Below are 27502 nucleotides of genomic sequence, written 5' to 3' on the forward strand. Positions count from 1 at the left end.
TCATAATGATTAATTAAAATTTTAAAAATAGATTTCTAAATTATATTTTATGTTCTGAACTTTATATGTAATTATTTAAGATTTATCAACTTGTTCATGTTACAGACATCTAAACTTAAAGCTGAAAGCAACAGTTAGAGGAAGAATGAAGTTTATGAGCTAATGGTTGGATATTAGATTCTAGAATTACACTGTCAGGTTTATATCTTTATTATCTGTTTATATGATTTGTTAACTTTCTAAACTTACTTAACTTTTTTATGTGTACAGGACCTACTTACAATAATTCTGACAACCATTGTATCTACTTTCAAATTTATTTTGAAAAATACATAACTGAAATTGCTAATAATAGTACTCATTACATAGTAAACAATGAATGTTAGCTATTTTTGTGTTCATCCCAGAATGACATTTCATTTAAATGAAGGAATTATAACAGGAAACTTCTAAATGACTTAGCAAATCAGTTAATCTGCCTTCTTTATTTTAAAAACTTCATGACAGATCCTGAGGCATTCTGTGAAAATGAAATATTTTGTATACACACATCTTTATATAATACTCATCTTTATATAGACAATATAAAGATTTATATTATAAAACTATTCTATAAGGATTATCTTAATATAACCTTTATATAGTACTTATATACAAGGAAACTAGCTTCCACAAGTTGAAATACAAACCTGCTGCTACTTTATCAATTAGGAAAATACTTTGAACTAATGAATACAATACTCTTTAACAATATGTTTTTTTTTCAATACAACCAGCTTAATTAAGCACCCCCAAAAAGTTAAAAAAAACTTCAACAAAGTTCTCCCACAAAAAAGATTTTATTTTTTATTTTTTAAGAAGCTAAAATGTTATCCTAACTTAAGCATTACTCTCTCTATATATATCTCAAAATAAACATCTTATTAATACATACAATTTTATATTGTTAGATTGTATTCAATTTTTTTCAAAAGCAAGATAATCATTGAAGTATATCTGTCCTTTATACTTTCAAATTGAAACATGGTATATAATATCAATTTCAGGTTTTATTTTCTTGGTGGTACTGGAGATTGAACTCAGGTCCCCATGGTGACAGACAAGCACTGTATCACCTGAGCCAAACCACACCAATAGTCTTTTTAACATTGTTTACTTTCAAAGTAGAGAACTGCTTTATGATTAGGCCAGCCTGGGCTGTGATTCTCCATACTGGTGCTTTTCTGTTTGTTGAGGTAATAGGCCCAAGATATTAGATTCAGTAACTATTGAGAGATTCTCAAACATTTACACTGAAACAAGTCTCAGACTAAGATACCAATCATCTCTGCCTCTCAAATAAGTATAATTACAGTCTTGAGTCACAGCACTTGGAAAAAATTCAGTGTTAAATGCACCAGATCATAAACTATTCAAAATGTATGTGTGTGTGTGTGTGTGTGTGTGTGTGTGTGTGTGCGCGCGCGCGCGCAAGCGCATTACCTTTAATTTGTTGTTGGTGGTTGTGGCACTTGAACTCAGGCCTGGGCATGACCCTAAGCTCTTTTGCTCAAGGCTAGTTATTTACCACTTTGAGGCACAGTTCTGGTTTTCTGGTGGTAAATTGGAGATAAGAGTCTCAGGGATTTTGTGTGATCCTCAGACCTCAGCTTCCTGAGTAGCTAGGATTATGGGTGCCTGGCTCAAAATGTCAAAAGTAAATTTTACAACCATGTATTGGATGTGTCTGAAAGAATCCTTCTTTCTTTCCTCTTTCTAAGTTATTTCCTGTGGAGAATTACCCACACCTCCAAATGGAAACAAGATTGGAACTCAGACTTCATATGGTTCCACAGCTATCTTTACATGCGATTCAGGATTCATGCTTGTTGGGTCAGCTGTGCGGGAATGCCTTTCTTCTGGCCTTTGGAGTGGATCAGAAACCAAATGTCTAGGTAAAGATTTTTAAATCACTTTAACCAACTTTCACAGACATAGACTGGAGAAAAGCCAGATAACCTCCCATCCCAATGTAAGATTAAAACTAATGCTCATTCATTTAAGGATGCTAAAAATCCCTTTAAAATCTGGGTCACTCATGGTAGAAGCTATTAAAGAGAAAAGTATTAAATGTGTTTGAGCACATGTGTGTAGTCCTGGGGCTTGAACTCAACATCTAGATGCAGTCCCTGAGCTTTTAGCCCAAGGTTAATGCTCTACAATTGAGCCACAGCTCCAATTCCACCTTTTTTGCATGTGATTAAGAAGAGAGAAGAATCTCACAGGCATTCCTGCCCAGGGTTATTTCTAGGAGCAAATCTCTTCTCAACCTCACCATGCCAGGCTTCAAATGAAAGTTTAATTTAATTTTCCGAGACTTGTTTCCCATAAATTGTCAGCAATACTCAGTGTGTATTTACATCAACTATATCTTAATCTACTTAAATGACAAGTTTAAAAAAGATAAATACACAATGGTAAATATCTTGCTTAAAATATTAAGCATCATTTTATGATACTTGCTAAGATGTCTTTATTTTTAAAAGAGATAGGTGAGTACATTATTCAAAATTCTTAAGTGTTTCTTTTTAATACTTATAGGATGGAAATTTGGTCTTTTAATTAAGTCTTACAAATTGCTTTTATTGTTCTTTGATATTTTGTACGTTTACTTCCTTTATCTCTACTGTATATCTTCTGTATTCAAGCCCCAATTTTTTCTTCGATATCATCTATTGTGTGTATAAAGCTTTCTACTTTATTTTACTTTATTTTTATTCCTTGGCATTAAGTTTGATTGTGTTCTGGGATTTCTATCTCTTTATTGAGATCTTTTTCCATGTTTTGCATTGTCTTCTTTTATCTCAATTAACTATTAATTATTGAAACTTATTTAGCTCTTTATTATATTCACTTGAACTTTCAGTTAGCCTTTTCTCAGTTTCTCATTAAATGACTACTTATATTCATTTTTTATTTCATTGAATATATCTTATCTATCAACTGTCCTTTGAGCTAAACATGCAGTCCTTTGTTTTATAATTCATGTTTTCTAAAAGTGTTATACAGTTTTATCCTATTTTCTTATTTTTCTTTTATTTCTCTTTTGGGCTTTACTCTATTGAGACACCGTTATGGTATGGGATTTTATATCCCTATAATCAATTTTTCCAGTAGGTTATTTTATTCTTGATGAATTTGTTAGATGGGTTGATAAGCTATTTCACATGATTAATTTGCAGGTATATCTTGGCTTTCATGCCTTTTCCAATTCAAAACTCAGTGAAATATTTTCATAAATATAATGACCTTGGTAATTTTATGTACATCTCTAGTCATGCTCAAAGTACTGGGGGCTGGGTATTTTGCATTTCTTTTTTAAATATGTTTTTATTATAAAAATACTGTACAGAGGGGTTACAGTTACATGAACAAAGTAATGAGTACACTTCCTATCAAGCATTGTTACCTCCTCCTTTGTTTTTCCCCTACCATCCCTTCCCTCCCACTCCACAACTACATTCCCCCTTCTTTCCCCCACTTAAATTGTAAAGTTCATTTTCAACATAGTATCTTGTACATCTCATTGTTACAATGGGTTAACCTATATCCCTATTTAAGCATTTTTTCCCCTTCCCCTCCCCAAGCTGAAGAAGTGTATACACAAGATGCAGGGCACCTACATCAAATAAAGTGCAAACAGGGGTTAAACTGTGAAGGAGGAACATACAAAGAAACAAAAAAAATCGTATGGTACCTTATAAATACGTCAGGAACAATAGCAAAAAAGAAAAAATACCACTTGTGTCCCTATCTTGGGCCTCATTTCACTTAACATCATCATCATCTTATCTAAACTAAGCTATTAGGAATGTGCTTGATCAAGAAAAGTGTGAAGTAAAGAAGTTAGTAGACACTGAATGAGAAGTGCTAAGTGTATAGATAGTTGTCAGAAAAATTAGGGATTCGAGAAGTTATACATAAGTAGAAAACATGAAAATCATCGGATAAGAGATAAATAAGTTGTGGTAGATTAATAGTAAGAGGTATGAGACTAAAGAAAATAAAAGAAAAGGAAACAAAAATCAAATAATCCAAATAAAACTAAACAATGATAAAATGTCTCAAAATACTTTATTGTTCTACATAGGAATATAGATTGTTACTAACCAAATTCTCTTCAAATTGGACTATTATTCCAATCTCATGTTCTTCTATGTTATCTGTGTAGATTTCCTCTATTGACATATATAGATATAGATGTAAGTCTACTTACCTATCTATCTATATCAATCTGCCATCTTCTACATATTTTTCATATCCTAAAGTTGATTTCCATATTTTTCTGATATATTCTTTTCTGTTCATTTAATTTATCTTAATTTCATTTTCCTTAGTTTTTTCCTTCTAAAGTTTAGATTTTAGGTCATTGATTATCTATCATCTATTTATCTGTATATCATCTAATCTTCTTTTCTACAATGTGAACCCTTAAACCTGTACTTTTTTTTACGGTCATGGGGCTCTGGGCCTGAGCACTGTCCCTGAGCTCTTCAGCCCAAGGAGTGCACTCTACCACTTGAGCCACAGCACGACGTCCAATTTTCTGATAAACCTGTACAGTTTTTACAAGCACTGCTTTATCTATGTTTTTCAATTTTTGATGTGATTTTTCATTCATATAGATATAAATATAAATATGTACTTATAATATATAATATGAATATATGTATCAATATTTTATGCTTTCTTTAAGATTTATGTCACTCTAGCTGGGCGCCGGTGGCTCACACCTGTAATCCTAGCGACTTAGGAGGTTGAGATCTGAGAATACAGGTTCAAAGCCACCCCAGACAGGAAAGTCCATGAGACTCTTATCTCCACGAAACCACTCAGAAAACCAGAAGTGGCTCTGTGGCTCAAGTGGTAAAGTGCTAGCCTTGAGATAAAGAGCTGAGGGAGAGCAGACCCCACAACCAACCAAAACAAAAAAAAAATTTGTGTCACTCAAAGTGGATATATTTCCCAGTATCTGGTGTTTTGTTAAGTATTTGATAGTTATTTCATATCATGTAATTATGTGGGACTTATTTTTTACATACTTTCAATTAACTTCAAATGTTACAAAGAAGTAACTCACTTATACTCTATGATCTACTTCAGCGGGTCATTGTGGAATTCCAGAACTCATTGTGAATGGTCAAGTCATTGGGGAAAATTATGGATACAGGGACACCGTTGTATATCAGTGTAATCCTGGTTTTCGATTGATTGGTTCTTCAGTGAGAATCTGTCAACAGGACCATAATTGGTCTGGTCAACTCCCATCCTGTGTGCGTAAGTAAGCATGGCAAGCCTGGTAATAAAGCAAATAATATTTGTTTTCTTTAGCTAGATAAATAATTCTGTTTGCATATTATATTTAACAGTAAAAAATAACTTTCCACAATCTATCCTTTTATACTTTTATTCAATAGCCTTTAAAGTGGGATATGTGCCACTGCCCATAAAGCACACAGGGAAAATTGGAAAAGTTAATAATGTTTGTGTATAATTTTATCAACAAAAAAGTAAGCATGGTAGTTTGTTTTTGCAATCTTAGCACTTGTGTGGCAGAAATAGACAGTACTACAAGATCAAGGACATTTTGAACTAATGAGATTTTATATCCAACAGAATTAATCAATAACACATAGGACAGATGTAACAAATCATCACCAATTACTCTTTTGAAAAGTGACAAAAATTAAATTCACCTCCTCAGTTTCCAATATATACATAAGCATATACAACATATTTATAAATAAATATTTATATACAGATGGTACATTCTCAACAGATTTTGGAATATAAGGATTTAATGCAACATTATTGATAGTCTTCTGTTGTGATCCAACAAAGCTTTATTTTTAGGAGAAAATTATTCTGATAAATGTTTTCTATTTTAAAAAGTATGCTATATCTATATACCAAATAATATTCTGACAAAGTAAAATTAGAATAAAAGGAAATTATCATCTATGATGAATCATTACATGACAAGTTCTCACTTCAGCCCTACTGATACTTATAGGAGCTAATAGAAGTCATATTCTTTTGCTTTAGACTAATTCTTTCACAAAAGCAGCAAATAGTTAACACTTATGGATATGGCTCCTGTTAACTCCAAAATTCAAGATATTCTTAAAATATATCAAGATTAACTATGTACAATCAAAATAACTAATACTTTTTTGTGAGTGAGCATTTGAAATGTTTAAAAATATTTAAAATTACATGAAAAATAAACTTAATTTCCAATTAATACTTTTTCACTATAATTCTCTCTTTGCTGACCAAGTCAAGACTGGTACTTATTCAGACTCAGTGTTGAGAATCTCAATGGGGAGTGGACTTTGATATTGTTTCACTGGTACAGTATAGACCTCTGACCAACCTCTTGTGCATGAATAGTGCCAAGCCTTCCATATCTCCAAATAAGAGCTAAGAACTCTTATTGTCCTAGCACCCTTTGCAAGCCAGATCACTTGAAGCAACCTGACTGCACCATTCACACTAAATCTAGAGTGAGAATACTGGAAATTCATTTCCCTATGATGTATGGAAAGATAGTCAAATCTCCGGGCTCTCATGCATTGTATTTATTATGATAATTATAGCACAAAACAAAAATACTGATGAATAATGCTAGATTGAATGCATTTTCATACACAACTGAATGCTTATATCACAACTTACCTTATTTTGGACTCTAAATCAATTACCCATGTCATTTTTGGTCTAATTACATATCTCTAATTACTGATATTTATTTTAAAATTCTTGTTTACTAACATATTCAATGCATATATTTAAAATTTAATAACAGAAAGATGAAGATTTTCAAAATTTAAGAGAAGTAACGTGATATATTGTGTGTGTGTGTGTGTGTGTGTGTGTGTGCTGGTCCTAGAGCTTGATCACACGGCCTGAGGGCAGTCCCCAAGATTTTGTGCTCAGGCTAGTATTCTACCCCTTGAGCCACTACTTTACCTTCGAGATAAGAGTATCACAGTCTTTCCTGCCGGGCTGGCTTTGAACCATGATCCTTGGATCTCAGCCTCCTGATAAGCTAGTATTACAGGTGTGAGCCTCAGACTCCCTCTTGATAATTTAATATGGGTTCACAGGAAAGATTTCATTTATACTATGACTAATTCAACTTGTACTTATAAATTCATCAAAAATTTGTTCAAATTCTAAATTTATAAATAAATACTTTTGTGTTTTGAGAAAGAATAATGAAACATACAGGTAGTTTAAATGTTTAAAACCATTCTTCTAAGCCATCATAAACACACACACACACACACACACACACACACATGGACACACAATGATACATGTTATTGAAGAGTTGATGATTTTTAAGAATAAATCTGATGATTCTACTAGCATGGGTCCTATGTATTTTGCTTTTCATTTATATTCAAGCATAGTCAACTTAAGTCACTGTTTTTCTTGTTGAATAATTGAGACTATCAGTGAAAATTGGCCTTCAGGGTAAATCTAGTTTCGTTATTGATAATTTTAAACAAGAATAAGATGCAGTTAAATTCCCAAATGAGTGAGTAAGCTGACATTAACAGTGCAGCTGAGAAATAATTGTGTGCAGGTCATTTTGAAAGTACTAAAATTGACTGTGGTCTTTCACTATGCCCAATTATGAAGCCCAGCTACTGAAACTGCTCTGATTAACAATGTGAGGTGATGTAATAAAACAGTTCATAGAAACACATTGTGTTAGGGGAAAGCCAACTCTTTATAAAATTTATAGCATAATTATAACATTATAAGAGGTTAACTAATTCATCTGAGACTATTCTTCCCAAGCAAAATTGTGTGAAATTGTCTAATATCAATGGTGGAGAATATCATCCAATAAGATTGAATAGTTAGATGAATATTAATATGGAAATCTCAAAACATTATCTTCTATTGTCCAAGTTAGGTAGTCATGTAAATTGATCTTCAAGCTCACTTCTGGTTATCAATCTATCTTTTTCCAAACAGATTGCTACCTAATACCAAGAGCTAGTTAAAAATTAACTATGACAGTGCCTTTAAGAATTTTTACTCCTGAGGCTCAACTAGAAAAGGAAAAGGGCTTCAATTTGGGTCCTTCCTCCAAATTAACAGGAACTTCATTTCTCATAAATTTTGTGTTATTTACTTAAAACAAAAAGTAGAGAATGAAATAATACCATGAGACATCAAACAAGTATTTGTCACTTAAATAAAATTATCAAAATTTAAGATGGTTTTATGTATACATATATATTAATGTAGCCCTATTTGTCATATATTTTATTTTCAAAATTTGTTATTTCACATTAGTAATATATATATATATATCTCATAGCATATCATATATATGATATATACATATATCCCAAAGTGAGGTGGTCTTTCTAGTTTGTTTTAAAAAGATTAAATATAATTATGTCATAGTTGGTAACTGAGTATTCTTATGTTTAATCCTTACTCCAATGATATTAGCTGTAAGCTGTGGTCATCCTGGAAGTCCAATTTATGGAAGAACAAGTGGAAATGGTTTCAACTTTAATGATGTGGTCACATTCTCTTGCAACACTGGTTATCTTATGCAAGGACCAACAAAGGCCCAATGCCAGGCAAACAGACAGTGGAGTCACCCTCCTCCTGTGTGCAAAGGTAAAGTTGAACTACATCTCTTTTGGACATGGTGTTAACATATCTGTGTGAGTAAAGATTAGATTCAAACTAATTCCAAAAGAACTTTAATATTGCTGTCATCTCATTATCAATGCCTTACTTTCATTCTAAAATAGTTCAATTTAGTTTTAAAAGTCACACTGGCAGGCTTTACCAGTGATTAATATTATTGTATTTTACCCATTTCAGAGTTTGTATAAAAACACATAGAGACTATTTTAACTTCAAGTTTGCTTCAAAATTAATGGAAGGGGATAGCAGAGATGGGGAAAGTGAGAATAACCAAGGACTCGATCTGATTAAGTCTGTGGGCATATGTGAGATCCCAGGGTGAAATCCCTTTAAACAATTAGCATTTAATAAAAATATGACAAGAATGTTAGACAGATTTTATGTGGTGTGTGTAGTCAGTAGTGTGAGGTTAAGATGGAAGGACAGGGTGAAGGCCTGTGCATATGGTATAAACACTTTATGAGCAAGTGTGAAGAATGGAACAATGAGATGCCTGTAGAGATGATCTTGAGAATGGGGTATAGAATGATGAGGGAGAATAAAGGGGAAGATAGCTCTGCCTAAGGTACATTGCATGCATAGACATGGCAAAATGACATTAATAAAAAATGTGGAGAGGAAGTGGCGCTGTGAATCAAGTGGTAGAGCCCTAGCCTTGAGCTGAAGAGCTGAGGAACAGTGCCCAGGCCCAGAGTTCAAGCCCCGTGATTGACAAAATAAAACAAAGTGAGGAAAATCAACTGTCTATGCTTTTGTTTCCCTCTCCCCACCATAGTCACCATTTGCTTAATAAATGTCATTCTTAGAGTGGAGATGTGACTTCAGTGGTTGATTAGTAGCCATAAGTGAAAGAGCTGAGAAAGACTCAAGGTTCTGAATTCCAGCCCTGAGTGACACCACATCCAGAAAGAGAAGTCATGTGGAAATCTGTGACAATGTAATTTTATGGAGCTGATCTTGTTAAAATATTGCTACTTTTTTTTGTCATTTTCTTTTTTGGTACTGGGGATCGAACCCAGGACGTTGCACTTGCTAGGCAAGCGCTTTGCCACTGAGCTACATCCCAGCCCAAAATATTGCTACTTTTATCCTCATATTTTTCATAACACAAATCCAGTCCAATTTGTAATGGCTTCATGGATTGATTGTATCTTGTAAACCTTTCATTTATATGAATTTAGCTCAGAAAACTAAGCTTTTCTTAGAACTATATTATTAGTAAAAATAAATTAAAATTATATTATATTAATAAAATTAAATAAAAATAAAAATTTTTCACTCTTTAGTGGTCAATTGTTCTGACCCCGGAATTCCAGCCAATTCCAAACGTGAAAGCAAAATCGAACATGGAAATTTCACCTATGGCACTGTGGTTTTCTACGACTGCAATCCTGGATATTTTTTATTTGGATCATCAGTTCTGATATGTCAACCAAATGGGCAATGGGACAAACCCTTACCAGAATGTATCAGTAAGTAGATAATGTGAATTCTTCCTTGAGATTAAGCTGGGGAAGCAATATCAATGTTTATTGTCTTTATAAAATACACACATACATATATGTATTAAATTTTCTCCATTATTCTTTGAAGTTTAGCTTAAGTGGAGTAAACAAACTATGACAGTAATTGTCTTTCATATTCTGCTACTATATCTAAAGATAGAAATCCTGTTTATTTTGTGTTAATATTTTTATGCCATTTGAAATTTCATTTTGCTAAATTAGTCTTAATATCAGTAGCCTTCATAGCTTATGAATACTTGGAACTGTAAACAAATGTGTTATTTACAACTTACTGATATTAAATATGTATCACATACAAATAAATAGTACAATAATGTTAATACACACAGCTTCCATGTCAGTGAACACTGAATGATATTGTTTTGCTACATTTTTATTAAAGTGCAAGTATATGACTCATGCAGGTTATGAGAAAATAATTTAGCAGAGATAAATCAAATTATTTTACTGAAAAATAATTTAATAGAAGTAATTCTGAGTAACTTAGAAAAATATATGCCTAGAAAATCCTAAAGATTCAATCAACTGGCAGGTCTCAAACTGAAAGAATTGGTGAGGCTTAGACTCGATACAGAATAGAAAAACTAGAGTTAAAGTTTAGTGTGTCAATAAATTATTATGCAAGTAATTTTAAGTAACATATCCTAAGTTGTTCACTTATAAAATTATTTTATGATCATTTATTATCAAGAACCATTTCTTTTATATTCAAGAAGTGAAATTTCTGACCATATACAAGTATTAACAAAGAAAGTTTTTCACCATACTCATAAAATTGCGGATTTTCTGTAAATCATTTAGCAAATTGACCTGATGGCTAGAATTTAATTGCTTTCTTTTAGTAGATGGTTGTAAATCATTTAATTGGTTTTGCTTAGCCAGATCATTAGAAGTAAAAATGATTTATAAGCTGTGTGAACCTGAAGTTTCTTGAGATTACTTAGCTCTCATAGACTTTTTCCTTTTTCCTTCTTGTATTACTCCCTGTTGTGTGCTAAGTACCTAAAGGTCCTATTACATTTATGGGTCCTTCAATAATTTTCAATTTGACTGTAGAAATATATGGCACAATAGCTTTTTCTAAGTCTGGCTAATAGAAAGCACACATTAATTTCCCAAGCCACCTCTATCTTATAAAGAATATTGTAGATTCTTTGGCCTTTGGTTTCTGCTATGCCCAGCAATGTTTTAAATGGCAAAACAACAAATATTTCCTCACTATGGCACATCAGCAATTGAATGATTCTGTTCTTAAGATACACTGTGAATCACAGATCCACCTTCACACCATCTTCTTTTTTATGTATATATATATATATATAATTTTATTATCACTTTTATTGTCAAGGTGATGTATAGAACGGTTACATTTACATAAAAAAGATAATAAGTACATTTTTGCCAAACTTTTTACTCTTTACCTCATTTTTCTCCTCCTTTCCCTCTTTCCCAACACCCCTCCCAGTTGTACAGATCATTTCCAACATATTGTCTTGTGTATATATCTGTTGCATTCGTTTACAACCCCCTGTCCTTTGTCTCACCATTCCATTGTTCCCTTTCTCTTCTTTAATTAAAATAAACACACAAACATACACACATGCACACACGCACACACACACACACACACACACATAAATACCAAGGTACCAAAATCAAATACAGTGACATCAGGGCATATACCATAGGGGGAAGAACATACAAAACAGACAAAAAAAATCACATACTACATTAAAAGCAACAACAACAAAGTAAAATCTTTTGTGTACACGGCATTACTTTGAATCCTAGATGGCTTCTTATACCCTTATTTCACCTACCTACCATACCCCTCTTTCTATGTGTGTATCTTTGGCCAGGTACACAGATATGGATGTACATGTGCATGCAAGCAAACACCATGCCCACAGACTTACTGTAACCACCCGAAGTTTGTACACTTCTCTTATACATTATTTCATAATTATATTTTAAGTTCCATTAAACTTCTTCATAAGAAAGGTAGGTTGATCGAATAGCTTCTATAATTCTAATTATATAAATTATATGATATATTTTAAAGCCACTTTTCATAGACGTAAGATGTGATACTTTTGGATGACTTAGATGTTCGAGTAGAAAATGTACTTCTGAATTCTTTCATAAGCATGTTGGTTCAGGTTGTTCGATAGGAGATATAAAAAAATTTTATATTCAATAATTATGTATTGTAGTGATTGACTGTGGACAGCCTGGGGTTCCTCCTAATGCGGTCTTGTCTGGCGAGAAGTATACATTTGGGGCCACTGTGCACTACACTTGCACAGGAAAGCGTTCTCTCCTAGGCCAGTCATCAAGGACTTGCCAGTTAAATGGCCACTGGAGTGGCTCACAACCTCATTGCTCAGGTAACACTTTGGCAATAGCACAGTATGTATAGGGAAGTGTGTGTGTGTGTGTGTGTGTGTGGAGCCATGTTCAGCTTTATGTAAAACACTATGGGGCTTTACAATACTAGCCTTGTGTGAATTTTCTTGATTACAAAATATGAAAATGAAAAAGGAAAGAGTTATTCTGTTTTCATAGATATCAAATTCTCTCAAATTTTCCTTTCTTTCTTTTTATATTATTTCTAGAGACTCACCCTTTGAGCTTTCCATTTGAGCTACTATCTTGGGGCTTTTAATTTTGTTTTTGAGATAGCTTTTGCTAACTCAGCACAGGGTTCTTCTAAAATTTGTGATACTTTTACCTCTGCAAGTGTGTATAACATCCAGTCTCAATTTTATTCTATTTTTAAGGAAGTCATGTCAGTAACTTATTGGTAGCCATTTCTCCTTTCAAGATGGACATTGTGAAAGGACCTTTTTGTTTCCAAATCTTGAAACTATTAATCTCTATGAAGTAACTGCTTAGGATTTCAATTTTAATCACAATTTTCTAAGAACCATCATTTACGTGTGACCTTAAAGCTGACTTTGATGAGGGTTAAGCATTTATTTTTGGAGTAATAATTTATAACTTCACTCTCTGGTGATTGGTTATACATACCTCCTTCTCGAAGTGGATTAAGGAACTGCTATTAAACTAAATAAAACCTATATATTTCTGTGATTTTAATATGTATCACTAGAAAAAGAGGTGAAAATATTTTCACATACACAAAACATGCAAAAATGGCATCTAGAAAGAGCATTTTCAAAGCATATATGCTTGACTTTGTACCCTCTTCCCAGTGTGAATTGGCACTTGGACAACTTTGATTAAAATTGTTTAAGAAATGATGAAGGCATAGAAGAAAAGGTGAGAAAATTCTTAGTGCTAAAATCAAAAGGTGGACATGTACATATGAACCAAATCCTTAATGGAGATTAAAGTATAGCTTTTCATTTTAGCTTGTTTCTAATTTATTTTTATGTTTTCCCAACTGGAATAGAATGGAGTTCATTTTCAGTCAATATTCACTGTTACAATAAATTAAGGGAGAAATTAGTTAGAGGTGGAGCAGTAGTATATTTGCAAGGAATGGCACCCCACAGATGTAGGGCAACAACAATGAAAAACTTGTTAGTAATTAGGAAATTCAGAGAAGGAAAATGTGAATTTCTAAATTTTGTTTGTAGTATTAGTTTGATAAGAGCATTGTCATTTTAATTCATATTACTCTCAGTTACAAATTTTCCATTAGCTTGGTAATTAGCTAGGTCTAGAAGCACTAATCAAATACCTATAAACTGTTTAATAGCTAGAAATATCACTGAAAAGGAAAATGGCACTGTGTTCCACAGAGATTTTCTTTTTCATTTGTTGCTTTTCTTCTGATGGGAAACACAAATTACATTCATACTCCATCAAAGTAATGTTAAAAGTCAGTGCAAACAAAAGTAAACACCTACTATGCTATTGGTCTAACTAGTGAATTAGCACATTGATTTTGACTTTCCTGCATTGCAGGTGATGCTACCGGTACATGTGGGGATCCGGGTACCCCTGGTCATGGTTCTAGACAAGAAAGTGATTTCAGAACTAAAAGCACTGTACGTTTTGCCTGTGATACTGGTTACGTCCTTCATGGCTCAGAAGAAAGAACATGTTTAGCTAATGGGAGTTGGACTGGAAGACAACCAGAATGCAAAGGTAATCTCAAGAATAATCCACATGAATAGACAGTGTGTCCTCATAGTCAATTGGACTGGATTGACAAATCTGTAGGAGATTAGTGAAGCAAAGCACACCTCAGTGTGATAGATGAGATTTTGGGATTGATGAGATTAAGAGAGCTCTGGTTTCATGAATGCTTTCATCAATTGATGGATGGGATGACTATAAGGTGAAGGCAGAACAGTGAAAGGTAGGAGCTATTTTAGTCACTAGTGGTATGAATTTGAGGGACAAATCTTAGCCCTGTTCTCTTTCCTGAAACTCTTTGTTCCTTTCTGACTGTTGTGAAGTTAGTATCTTTCTTTATTTGTTTTTAATCTACTGCTAACTGTAAATATTACTTTGTTAACAAGTGACAACAAATTCATTTAAAAATCTATTCCCAAGAGTTCAGTATTACAAAGGAAAATTAGTTGCTACCTCTTTGCTTTGGTTCCACCAACCTATCCATATTCCTCAACTTTTTTATTTTATTTTCCTTGTGATTAGTACCTTATTTTTATTATCATTTAATAGTTGTACAAAGAGTGGCCATTTTACAATGCAGTATATGATCACCGATGATGCGTCCATCCCTCCCAATTCACTCCTTCCCTCACTTGTCTTACTTTTTAGGATATATAGTGAATTCTTGGTTCCTATTTCTCCCTTTATTCTCTTTCGTGTTTAGTTCTACTAAAACTGTTTTTATAGAGAAATGTGAGGAGTAGGTAAGGGAAAGTTGAAGCACAGGATGACAGTGTGATTTGGTTTCACCTTAAAATCGCCATCACTAAAGAAAGTCCTGCTTTCACTGTGTACAAATTTGACAGAATATGTGAATTACATGACACTTGAAAACAAGCATGAATGGGCTGGGAATATGGCTCAGTGGTAGAGTGTTTACTTAGCATTCATGAAGCCCTGGGTTCGATTCCTCAGTACCACATACACAGAAAACACAGGAAGTGGTGCTGGGGCTCAAGTGGTAGAATGCTAGCCTTGAGCAAAGAAGCTCAGGGACAGTAGTCCAGGCTCTGATGTCAAGCCCCGGCCCCAGGACTAGCAAAAAAAAAAAAAGAAGAAGAAAAAAGAAAGAAAACAAGCATGAGATTTTGATGAATCATCTTTTACATTGTGTTAAGGCTCTGGAGCAATATAAATGAAAAATAAATTTTCCCAGAATTTTATTTAAAAGTTAGTAATTAAAGTTGTTCTTAGTATGAGTTTCTGCTGAAAGTACAATTTAGAATTTAAAATTTTTAAATGTAAATTTTTTGAAGGCAGGAAAGCGCAGTTCATTAATTTTGTACATAAATTCTGTAAGTTTACAAAATATCTTCTGATAGAACAATAAAATTTATATTACATTTGTTACAGGATCACTTTTAAGATACTTTTTAATATTTTAAATTGCAAATAGTTAAACATATTACATAATGGTCAATAATTAAATGATTTCTTGAGTCCTATTTAAGATGAGTGGAAAATGTATGTTTTATTACTAAATTTTAGTCACTTAAATTTTAATCAGTTTAAGCCAGGCGCTGGTGGCTCACGCCTGTAATCCTAGCTACTCAGGAGGCTGAGATCTGAGGATCGCAGTTCAAAGCCAGCCCGGGCAGGAGAGACCATGAGACTCCTATCTCCAATAAACCACCAGAAAACCAGAAGTGGCACTGTAGCTCAAGTGGTAGAGCACTCACCTTGAAGTGAGGGTCAGTGCCCAGGCCCAGAGTTCAAGCCCCATGACCGACCAAAAACAACAAAAAATTAATCAGTTTATATTTTGCATTCTTACACAAGAAATAGAGATAATTTTAATGCAACTCATTTCTATATTTATATAAAATATGCATGAATGTTTATAATTTTCAAATTATGCATTTTACATTTGCCCTCTAAAAAGTATAAATACAGTAAATATCTATTACATCTTATTATAGTTATATATCTCCCAATTTTATATGAATTACATTTTAGGAAGAGATTCTCATAATTCTTCTCTGAAGTTTTTTGTGATACTCAATAGCAATGCACTTAATTTGCAAGGTTTGTACTGAAGAAAATAACAACTATCTTTAAAGTATCTGTTATTTTTATTTGCTTACTAGTAATTAAGCTAATAAAATCCACATAAATTCATTTGAACTTCAACTATATATATACAAAATGTTCACTGCTTATTTTGGAGGATTTTATTCCTTCTCTGGGCAATCTGAACAAAAAAACATTTAGTCTTTAACTGTTTCTAGTTGCATTATTTTTACAATGATATTAAACATTTTTTTGTAGCTGTTCAATGTGGTAACCCAGGAACCACAGCCAATGGGAAAGTCTTTAGAGTTGATGGTACCACATTTTCCAGCTCAGTCATTTATTCTTGCATGGAGGGGTATGTTCTTTCTGGACCTTCAGTTCGACAGTGCACAGCTAATGGAACATGGTCTGGAGCTTTGCCTAACTGTACAAGTAAGTTTTTCTCACTATGTAACAGTTTCCACGTGCATGATGTAATTCATTAAATTACAAGTGCTTTTGCACAGTTGTAATGTCTTTCAGTTTAAAATGTGATCATAGTATGGTTAGGCTGTCAAGTGTTGACTTCAGTGCAGTAAAGAATTCAATGTATCCAGGTGCCAGTGGCTCACGACTGTAATCCTAGCTGTTCAGGAGGCTGAGATCTGAGGATCTGGGTTCAAAGCCAGCTCAGGCAGGAATGTCCATGAGACATTATCTCCAAACCACTAGAAAACCAGAAGTGGCACTGTGGCGCAAATGGTAGAGCACTAGCCTTGAGCAAAAGAGCTGAAAGACAGTAGCCTTGCCCAGAGTTCAAGCCCCATGACTGACCAAAAATAAAAGAAAGAAAGAAAAGAAAAGAAAGAATTCAATGTATATCCTACAAAAGTAAGACAAGTAAAGGGGTGAGTTGGAAGGAATGGGGGAGAATGTTGAAAGAGGTAACATTGATCAAGATTCATTGTATTTACAAATTTCTTTGTTAAATGGCAACTCCTTTGTACAACTGCTTAAAGATAACAAACAAAAAAGAATGAGTTTGTTTGTCAAGATATTATAATACTATATTGACCAATCAAAGAAAATCATGATTAAATGTAATTCAATAGAATTTTAATAATAATGATGATTCATCAGGATTAAAAATACAAAAACTATTTTTTCCAGCTAAGATAATATTGAAGTTGATTTTTCAGTGGATATAACATTTCTTTATGAGTTCAGGGGTATTAACTCTTATTTTCTTTATTAAAGGAATTCTAATAGGTGATTTGCAATGTTAAATCAATTCTGATAATTTATTCACCATGTGAAATTCTTAAAATTATGTACAGTAATCTCTATGTATGGAGTAGTATAATATTTAGGGGTGAAGGTATAATGCAGTGATACCATACTTGACTAATGTATGTGAAGCCCTGGATTTGATCTTCAGCACAGAATTTAAAACAAAAGAAAATAAAAGAAAGAAGAAAAGAAGAATAAAACTTGCTGAGTCCTTATAACCTAGCTATTTAGGAGGCTGAGATCTGAGAATTACAGTTCAAAGTCAGCCCAAGCAGGAAAGATCTTGAGACTCACATAGCCAATTAACCACTAGAAAGTCAGAAGGGTAGCTGTGGCCCATTGTGGTAGAATGCTAGAGTCCTAGCTTTGAAACATAGCTCAGGGACAGAGTTTTGGCCCTGAGTTCAAACCCCACAATTTAACTCTCTCCCTGCCCAGCAAAACAAAGTTTCAATATTCAAGATTATGGAAACCATGTCAATAAATTATTAGTAGTCATTTCTCCTTTGAAGGTGTATATTGTGAAATGATTCTTTACTTTCAATAATGCTGCTGTTGTGAAACTATGGTTTATTACATTAAAAATTTCTGAGAATGTATATATATTTTCAAGTGTAATGTAAGTACCACTGTAGTATGGGAAGGTCAGGGAGTACATGGAAATTGTCCATCTTTGGACCCTTGCTTAAAGTTGATTAGTGCACTGGTTACTGCTTGAGCAGTTTCTTGCAAACATCTGCAGAGATGATCCTCTTGTCAATTTCCTGCCTAGGACCTTGTCTTCTTAGCTCCATCCATGTGGTTCTCTATTGCCTTTCATATCTCTTTCTCAACCCAGGTCATCCACTTGACTCTAAATAGGTTCTTCTTCCTTCTGCTACAGCATCGAAACTTTAAGACAGCAAATGGGACCATCACAGGACTCATCAAATATTTCCTCTCACTCAAAGCTCACTGAGCTTTGTTGTCCCAAATGAAAAAAAAAGCTTTTATTCTGTATTAATCCCACAAAATTTAAAATGGATTGATCAATATACAGTATAGATAGAAAGATAGAATGGATAGATAGATAGATAGATAGATAGATAGATAGATAAAGTATAGATCCTTTGCAAGAGCCTCAGTATCCAAAATCCTTGGAGATTGATGCCTTTTCATTGTTCCATCTGTAGTTCACTTAAGGATCATCAGAGGTGACTGTGATTATTAAAATCAAACTTGTTCTGCATAGACAAGACTTAGAATTTTTCCAAATTATAATGCAATGCTTTTACAATGATATATATCGATGATTCAGATCAATAATTACTTAACTGCTGATTCACCTCTCTTAAACTCTAAAAAATATTCATATTGGCTGGGCGCCAGTAGCTCATACCTTTAATCCTCGCTATTCAGGAGGCTGAGATCTGAGAATCTCGGTTCAAAGCCAGCCCAGGCAGGAAAGTCTGTAAGACTCTTATGTCCAATAAACCACTAGAAAACCCGAAATGGCGTTGTGGCTCATTCAGTAGAGCGCCCACCTTGAGCTGAAGAGCTGAGGGACAGCCCCCAAGCCCAGAGTTCAAGGCCCACGACTGACAGAAAAAAAATAAAATAAATCCTATTGCTTTACCATCTGAGAAACCAGGAATGTCAAATGGTTCATGTTTTTCCAACTTTACCATGTTCTACCTATTTCTCCTTAGCTACCACTTCCAAACCTTGAAATAACTGTTCTATACTGTGCTATTTTCTCCATACGAGGACCAACCACATCAATAGGACATTTATGTATTTCTGCTAATGGATTTGCATGTCAATTCTTTGATACAAGTCTTTCCTGGTACAATGACCTTTCAGCCTGGGTCTTTGTTCTTATCAATATATGATGGCATGAGTGGCATTCACTTCCCCAGTCTCTGATGGTTCAAGGATCCACACATTTGCAAGAGATTACACTACAATGCCACCAATATTATCAAGAAAGGACTTGCTGAGTGTAGTTGAAGTCTATCTTGGTCCTCATATACTAGAAGAGAAATAGCAACTTTGGGAAACTGATGGAATCCTTGAGTCTTCTTCCTGAGGAGAATCTCAAAGGATGTCCTTGTCTTTTTATGTAAAACGCTCAGTGTAGCAATGACTACCTCTCTCATTCCTTCCTTGCTCCTCTTAACTCATAAACTTTATCTTAGTGTTCATGTATGTCTTTATGCCTCTGTCCCATTTTCCCCCATTTTCTTCTCTATTTCCAATTATTTAATGCTTTATTATCTCTAAGTCATCATACAAAGGAATTGCCATTCAACAAAACTGTTTATGAAAACAGGATTTCTGGATCAATGTCACCCTTTTCAACATTCTCACCCACCCATTCCAACCCACCCCTTTCCTCACTTTTCTTAATGTCTAGGTTATGTATTTTTTGTCATTTAATGGTTTATAAAATGCATCTTGATCTGTGCCATCCCTTCAACCGCTTCACCCTCTTTCTACACCTCCTTCCTCTTATTTTTCTCAATTTTGTGGTATATGCAATGAATGCTTGCCTGTATTCTTCCCCATTCCCTTTTATTCTTCTACCCCTCCACTTGGCCCAGTCCTTTCCCCTTAGATGTATTCATTTCCTAGTACTTATTTTGTTGTGGTTTGGCCTAGTAAGTTTAAAGAATTCTAAAAGCTCTCCATAGATTCTATTATACTTCAGTTAATTCATTTTTACTGCTTGCATGCAACCCAGTGTGTTTACTTATTGACTTATAGGCAGAATGAGGGAAACATTATAAACTGTGTTTCTGTGGATGTGGCATATTTCACTTAATATATTTGTTCCCAAGTCTTTCCATTTCCTTTCAAATGGCCCAATATCATTCTTTCAGATGGAAGAGGAACATTTCATTGTGTATATATTCATATTAATATGATTGTGCTGATAGCTTTAGTGTAGGCTTGTCTATGATCTGTTAGATAAATTCCCAGGAGGGGAATTGTGACACAAGTTAAATAATAAGAGATTAAAAAAATGAAGATGTTAAGAAGAATTCTTCCCAACTTCTGCCTGCCCCATTATCTATTGATTCTCAAATGCTTCCCACTTTTTAACAAGCATTAGAAAACAAGATAGTATTCATCACATAGACTATTTGTAATTTCCCAGCAGAAAGCTACTGGGAACAGGATCCTCCCACTGGCTATACCCACTGTTGTACTCACATGTTCAGGAGCTACCTTGGCTTGAGTCAGTGACTGGGAAATGACCAGATACTTTGTCCCTTGGCTCATTCATGTTAGTTGGACACTGGGGGGTTTTGGTTGGGAGCTAGACTTGTATTTGAGTCACTAGTTTCCACTTCCCCATCTTCATTCAGGAATATCCATCCCCCTGGGTAGGTGTGAAGTGAGAGCAGACAGCTTCGGAGTGCAAGCCAAGAAGTCTACAGTGACCCTAGCTTTCTATGGAGTCCAGAGAGAATCCTGATATTACTGCTTTTAAATCTTTTTCATGCTCCCACTTTTTTTTGTCTCTTTGCTTTTATCAATGGAAGAAATTCTTCTGTATGATCCCATCTCCAGGGAGAGGAAAGTCCTTCGACTTGCTTCTCTGAAAATTAAGAGAATGCCTCACATTTGCAATGCCCAACATTCTAGCAATTAACAAATATATTTTGCCATTTCTTTTTTTTAATTGTGAAAATACCGTATAAAGGGGTTACAATTACATGGGCAAGATAATGAGTACATTTCTTATCAAGCATTGTTGCCTCCTCCTTTGTTTCCCCTTTCAATCCCTTCCCATCTCCCAACCCCTACTCCCCCTTCCCCTTGATGCTTGTATAATTTGTGGAGGGGAAGGAAAAAAAAACAATTGTTTAAATAGGGGTACAGGTGGACCCATTGCAACAATGAGATGTACAAGACGTTATGTCAAAAAATGAACTTTACTTTGCCATTTCTATATTACTCATTCCTACCCAAGCTCTAAAACTGTATCCACCTATGAAGTAGCAGCTCTAGTGGCAGAGCTAAAAGTCTTCTCAAGATTATTTCCTCTTTTCTGTCTTGCAATTCAATTATGGCAATAGACTATGGTACTGAACTGTGAACTTCACAATGCCTACATAATTGCCCTTCTGACCTTCATCTTATTAGACCCTATGTGGACACTATCTAATCTGGTATTGAGTGATTGGAATATATCAGCTCTATTTTACTATCAGTATTCATGATTTAACTTTTATTTGTGGTAATTAAGGTACTTATAGGTCATCTACATAATTTTATAGGTAAGAGAGGTTCTGGTGTATGGTGAGTTTGCTAGGGTTATTGACAAGAGTAAAGTGAGGCTAATCAGAATAAAACAAATCTGTTAAGTAATGCATTCACTTTTTCTCTAACCCTAACCCTATGAAGAATGTTTTTCTTCATGGTATAACACCTCAATCTTTCATTTAAAGATGTTTACCAATTTTAGTAAATATAACTAGATATCACAATTCTTGTGAAATTATATTGGTTCTGAGGGTCCAGCACTGAAAAAGAGAAAAAAGAGTAAACAATTTAAAAAAGCCATGCATGCTGGAATGCATCTTTCACCGCAGTAGTTTGGAGATTGAGGGAGATCCTGAGGTGAAAGTCTGAACTATATTGTGAGAATCTGTGCCAAAAACATAAAGAAAAGGAAAAAAGACAATTATATTGACTTTTTAATTAATTATGTTGTTTTTGTTTTTCTTCAAGAATATTTTCATAAAGTTAAAAATCACCTCAGGAAAGACTGTTTATAAATAATATATCAAAAATATAAACCAAACTCATTTCTTAATGTTATTCCTTGTGCTGAAAAAATGTAATTTAATCATTAGCTTTTCAATGACAAATTACTGGTCAAACTAAGGCTGTGATTTGTAAAGTTCTGTTTGCTTCATAGACAAAAATATTTATCTTACTCCCTGCTAACAATTTAAACCATAAGCAAAAGGAAAAATTTGCCCCAAAATTAAGAGAAACATTCTAATGGAAAAGAAAAGCAGATTAAATTTTTACCAGTAAGTAATGTACTCATAATATAATTATGTGGAGTACAAAGTGAATTTGAACTAATGCTAAGTATTATTTCTCACTAATATACACTGAAATTCAACTGAGTGTGTGATTTAGAGAGCCCAATAATTTTGGAGAATGTTCTAGATTTACATTTCATAGAGTCTAGGAAACGGAGGCAGGAAGGCACGAAAGGACTTCCTCCTGACTATTGACAGATTTCATTGCTAAATAGTGACTTCCATCATATGAATGGATTAAAATTCTCATTGCATTCATTCTATATCTATCTATATATTGCATTCATTCTATATCTATATATAGATATAGATAGATTATCTGTATAGATATATAGATATACAGATAGAGATCTCTCTCTCTCTCTATATATATATATATGTATATATCTCCAGAGAATTATATTACTTAAGTAATTACATTACATTACTTAAGTAAAAAATAATTTTATATATCTTGGCCCTACCTTTTATGACATATCAGTTTTGATGACAACTCTATGCTAGACCCTATATAACTTTCAAATGACTTTAGCATGAACAATTATGTAACTGAGCTGAAATTTTCAAACCAAGACTGAAGGAAATTTTATAAAAACCCAAATACTGTAGCCTGTGCATGTTATCACCACACAATATCTGATAATGGGAACATTTTAAAGAACAGAATTAAGCTTCCCAAGTTCTGGAGGTTGGAAAGTCCAGATCAAGTAATCACAGTCTTCCATGTCTGGTGAGGGTTGATCTCTGCCTCTAACATGGTGTCTTGTGGCAATGAGTTCATTTAGCAAAACATGATAGTCTGGGTAGCCCTTTATAGCCCTTTTGTAAGGGTCCCATTCAGAAAGGCTAAATCCTCATAACTTAACCAACTCTTAAGTGCCAGACCTGTTAATAATGTTGAACTATGAGTTTAGTTTCAACATAAATTTTGTAGGTAGGCAAAATCATATTTTGATCAGCTGTGTGAATCATAGAGACAAATAAAGTCTTCCATTCTGTATTTGACTGTATCTACTCACAAATAATGGTATCTGTCATTGGAACATTTGTCAATTAAGATTTAGGGGATTTACATGATTTACAAATAACAATAGCAATTTGATGAAATGTGTATCATTGTTGTTCCTATCCTTACTCACTAGAGGCAGTTGTGTCTGAATGAAAAAGCATACCTTTCTTTCCCACAGTAATGGTAGGATCAAAGTCTACTTGTCTGAAAAAGAAATGATCTCTAGTCTACTTCTCTCTTCAACATTTTGTATTCTGTTTTCTTCTTTTCTTTATTTTGCAGTTTTTACCTTTCTTCACAACAATGTGATATATATATATATATGTATGTATATGTAGTATGGTATGCTAATAACACATTGCTAATAAAACATATGGGAATGCTTTATTAATTTGTAACCTATTTCTCTCTAAATTTTCTAATTTCCCAATTTCCCAATTTGAGTTATACCAAATTATATCATTTCTCATTGCAATACCTACATGTAAGATGTGAAATAACTTTTATTTTTATAAGGTATTATTGTTTATGGGAATAGTATGCTGGATCCATATATATATTTTTTTTTTAAATAACATGAAAAATGATGTGACTAAGCTGAATTTTCAAACAAAGACTAAGGGAAATTTTATGAAAATCCATATTTCTTCTTGTAATATATATGTATATATATTTTTTTGGGGGGGGGTCCAGTCATGGGGCCTGAACTCTGGGCCTGGGCACTGTCCTTCAGCTCTTCAGCTCAAGGCTAGCCACAGTGCCACTTCCGGCTTTTTTTCTTTTTTGTTATGTGGTGCTGAGGAATCAAACCCAGGGCCTCTGGCATGCAAGGCAAGCGCTCTACCACTGAGCCACCTTCCCAGCTCCTCCTTCTTGTAAAATATATTTTTGCACAATAGAAATCCCTGCATATTATTTACCATAGCTAAGATATGGAACCAACCCAGATGCTAGTGGATCAAGAAAAATATATATATATATACACACACACAATGGAATTCTATGTTTCCAACAGAAAGAATTATGCTGCCCCATTTCTTAGGAAATGGAAAGACTTGGAAAACTCATATTAAGTGAAATAAGCCAGACCCAAAGAAATATAGGTCTCCTAGGATCCCTTATTTGCAATAATTAGTATACATATAGGATAAGCTTATCAGATGGGCTGTAAAGGTCAAAAGCTATGTTCATATGGCCATATAAGATGATAAGTGAGGCAATTTCCTAACAAATGGGGCAATGTCATTCTTTCTGATGGAGGCATAGAATTCCATTGTGTATATATACCACATTTTCTTGATCCATTCATCTACTGAGGGCCATCTGGGTTGGTTCCATATCTTAGCTATGGTAAATGATGGTGCAATAAACTTCTCAACCTCCCTAGCCATAAAAGAAATGCAAATCAAAACAACATTGAGATACCACCTCAGTTAGAATGGCTATAATCAAGAACTCTTAACAACAGATGCTGGAGGGGATGTGGACAGAAGGGAACCTTACTACATTGTTGGTGGGAGTATAAACTTGTTCAACCCCTTTGGAAAGCAATATGGAGGTTCCTCAAAAGACTTCACATAGAGCTCCCCTATGACCCAGCAATCCCACTTTTGGGCATTTACCTGAATGATCCCAAACAAAACCATACTAAAGCTACCAGCACGACTAAGTTTATTGCAGTATTATTTACCATAGCTAAGAAATATATTTTTCTTATAGGATATAGGTCTATACATTGACTAATCTCACCCTGCAGAGTACTGGGAGACATACAATGGTGAAGCTGAATGAAGCTCAAAATAATTTAAATAAGTGGGGGGGGCAGTTCCTCATGGCAATAATTCTAACCAGAGCCTACTTTACTCTGCAGAGAGCATTTGGCAATCTGGAGTTATCAAAGCCCAGGGCTGGGGATTTTTGTTAAAATCTTCTACGTAGATGCTGATATAACCTCAACCAGCCAAAATTGACTTGGCTGAGAACCTGTCTTCTTGAGATCTTAAAGGAAACCAACTTTTAAATTGAGTGAGGGTATAATTGCAAAAGCACTAAAAGAAGAGTGGTTTGGCTATTGGTCTGGAAGTTCATTCTGCTTCTGCTCTAGGCTTTAAACCAAAAGCCTGGGAAAGCTCATGTTTAATGGATGCCCTGATAGAATTTTGTATTGCTATGTTGTCTGAAACTGAAAAAAATGGACTAATTGGAATATCAATACATATGAATTTAGTTACATAAATTAGAATGCATGTATGCCCATATCATGGGATATAATGCCATTAAAACTAAGCTATTCAGGTCCATGTTCACTGGCATACAAAAATGTCCATTTGATATTAAGTTAAATATGAATTTTCGGTAAAACAATTATAAGACACAACCTCATTTAAAAATTTATTTATAATGCTCATATAAGAAATTGAAACTGAAATTATTTTCCAAGTGGTAAAGACCAATGGGAATTACCACAATTATATTTCACTTTTACAAAGGAGATTATCAACTTAGATTTTTCATAAATTCTTCCAAATGGTCATCTATTACATAAGGGAATGATGAGAATCGTTTAAAACAATTCATGTGTGTTCACAAATCTCACCTGACAGTTTAATCATTCTTCATATACAGACTCATTATTCTTTAAGCAAATATTTGCTCTTTCATGATGACTCAGGCACTGAACTTATCCCCGAGCATAGGATGGCATAGAAATGAGAAGATATCAGTTCACAGAATATATTAGTGTGCATGCATGCATGTGCCTGTGTGATAAATATTTAGAGCTCTCAGTGATCTTAAAAGATTCTCTTGCTATCGCCCTCAGAACTCTGTTGTTGTGTATTGATGTTTCCAAATTTTAAGGTGAAGCTTTAAAGAAAATATATTCTGAAGTTTTAATTGAAAAGGATGAAACCTCGTTTGGTGGTGGAAAACAACGTGGTGATGAATGAATTGACCTGCCAAGCAGGTGCTGTTTATAAAGGCCCTTGCTATTAGAAACTGCCTCTGTGGCCCTGGCTTCATGAGCAAGTCACCAGGCAAACCTTTCTGAGCTTTTATTGTCAGGCATTTCATTCATGATGCTGCCACAATATGTGTAGTTCTTTCTTCACGTCTGCATTAAATAAGCCCTCTGTCTTCTTTGTGTGGATACATCTCAGCTCCTGGTACCTTATCAAGCAGTTGACTTCTCCTTTTTGCCAAGATTCTAAGCACTATGCAAAAACACTGTTCAGAAAATAATAATCTGGAGATGTTCTTGTCAAATTCTTCTGTTTAGGAACCTAATGGTAAAAGATAAAATAATTTAAAGTACAATAAAATTCAAATAAGGGGAGAAATCTGGGCTTATTTTTTATATGGCTGTACCTTTTGAAACTGAAAAGAAATATGATTGTAATACTGAGCAGGAGTATTTACTTCTTCTCCATTGCAGGTGTATCATTTAAGAAATCTATTCTTCACTTATAATCACAGGAAGAAAAGTCTTTCCACACACAAACTTCTAAAGTCAGATTAGATGAATTTGCCTTGCACAAATATCTGGAGAGCTCAAGAATTTCTAAGTGATATGTCTTAGACATTATTCTTTAATTTAAAACCAACAATCACTGTCTTACAATATCTTGAGCTAAGTAGATTAAAAGAAAAAAATAATATGAAAAAAATCTTGACATACACATCAGAGTAGAAAATTACTAAATGCAACTTAATTGACTTGCATTAAAATCTTCAGTTTCTTCATCCATTTTAACCTATAACCTGGAAAGTCCTAA

General features: G+C 33.9%; 1 protein-coding gene across 3 annotated transcripts in view; it reads left to right on the plus strand.

Moving 5' to 3' along the window:
- The window catches only part of Csmd3 (CUB and Sushi multiple domains 3), a 929488-nt gene that overhangs the window by 873748 nt on the left and 28238 nt on the right, over positions 1-27502 (plus strand). For all 3 annotated transcript variants that reach the window (XM_013012565.1, XM_013012564.1, XM_013012566.1), the window contains 7 exons: positions 1761-1934; positions 5143-5316; positions 8518-8691; positions 10011-10196; positions 12464-12637; positions 14184-14366; positions 16665-16841. In XM_013012565.1, coding sequence (XP_012868019.1) covers positions 1761-1934; positions 5143-5316; positions 8518-8691; positions 10011-10196; positions 12464-12637; positions 14184-14366; positions 16665-16841 — 1242 coding nt within the window. The remainder of the gene's footprint in view (positions 1-1760; positions 1935-5142; positions 5317-8517; positions 8692-10010; positions 10197-12463; positions 12638-14183; positions 14367-16664; positions 16842-27502) is intronic.

This window comes from Dipodomys ordii, unplaced genomic scaffold (genome assembly GCF_000151885.1).
Source record: "Dipodomys ordii isolate 6190 unplaced genomic scaffold, Dord_2.0 Scaffold17, whole genome shotgun sequence".
NCBI lineage: Eukaryota > Metazoa > Chordata > Mammalia > Rodentia > Heteromyidae > Dipodomys > Dipodomys ordii.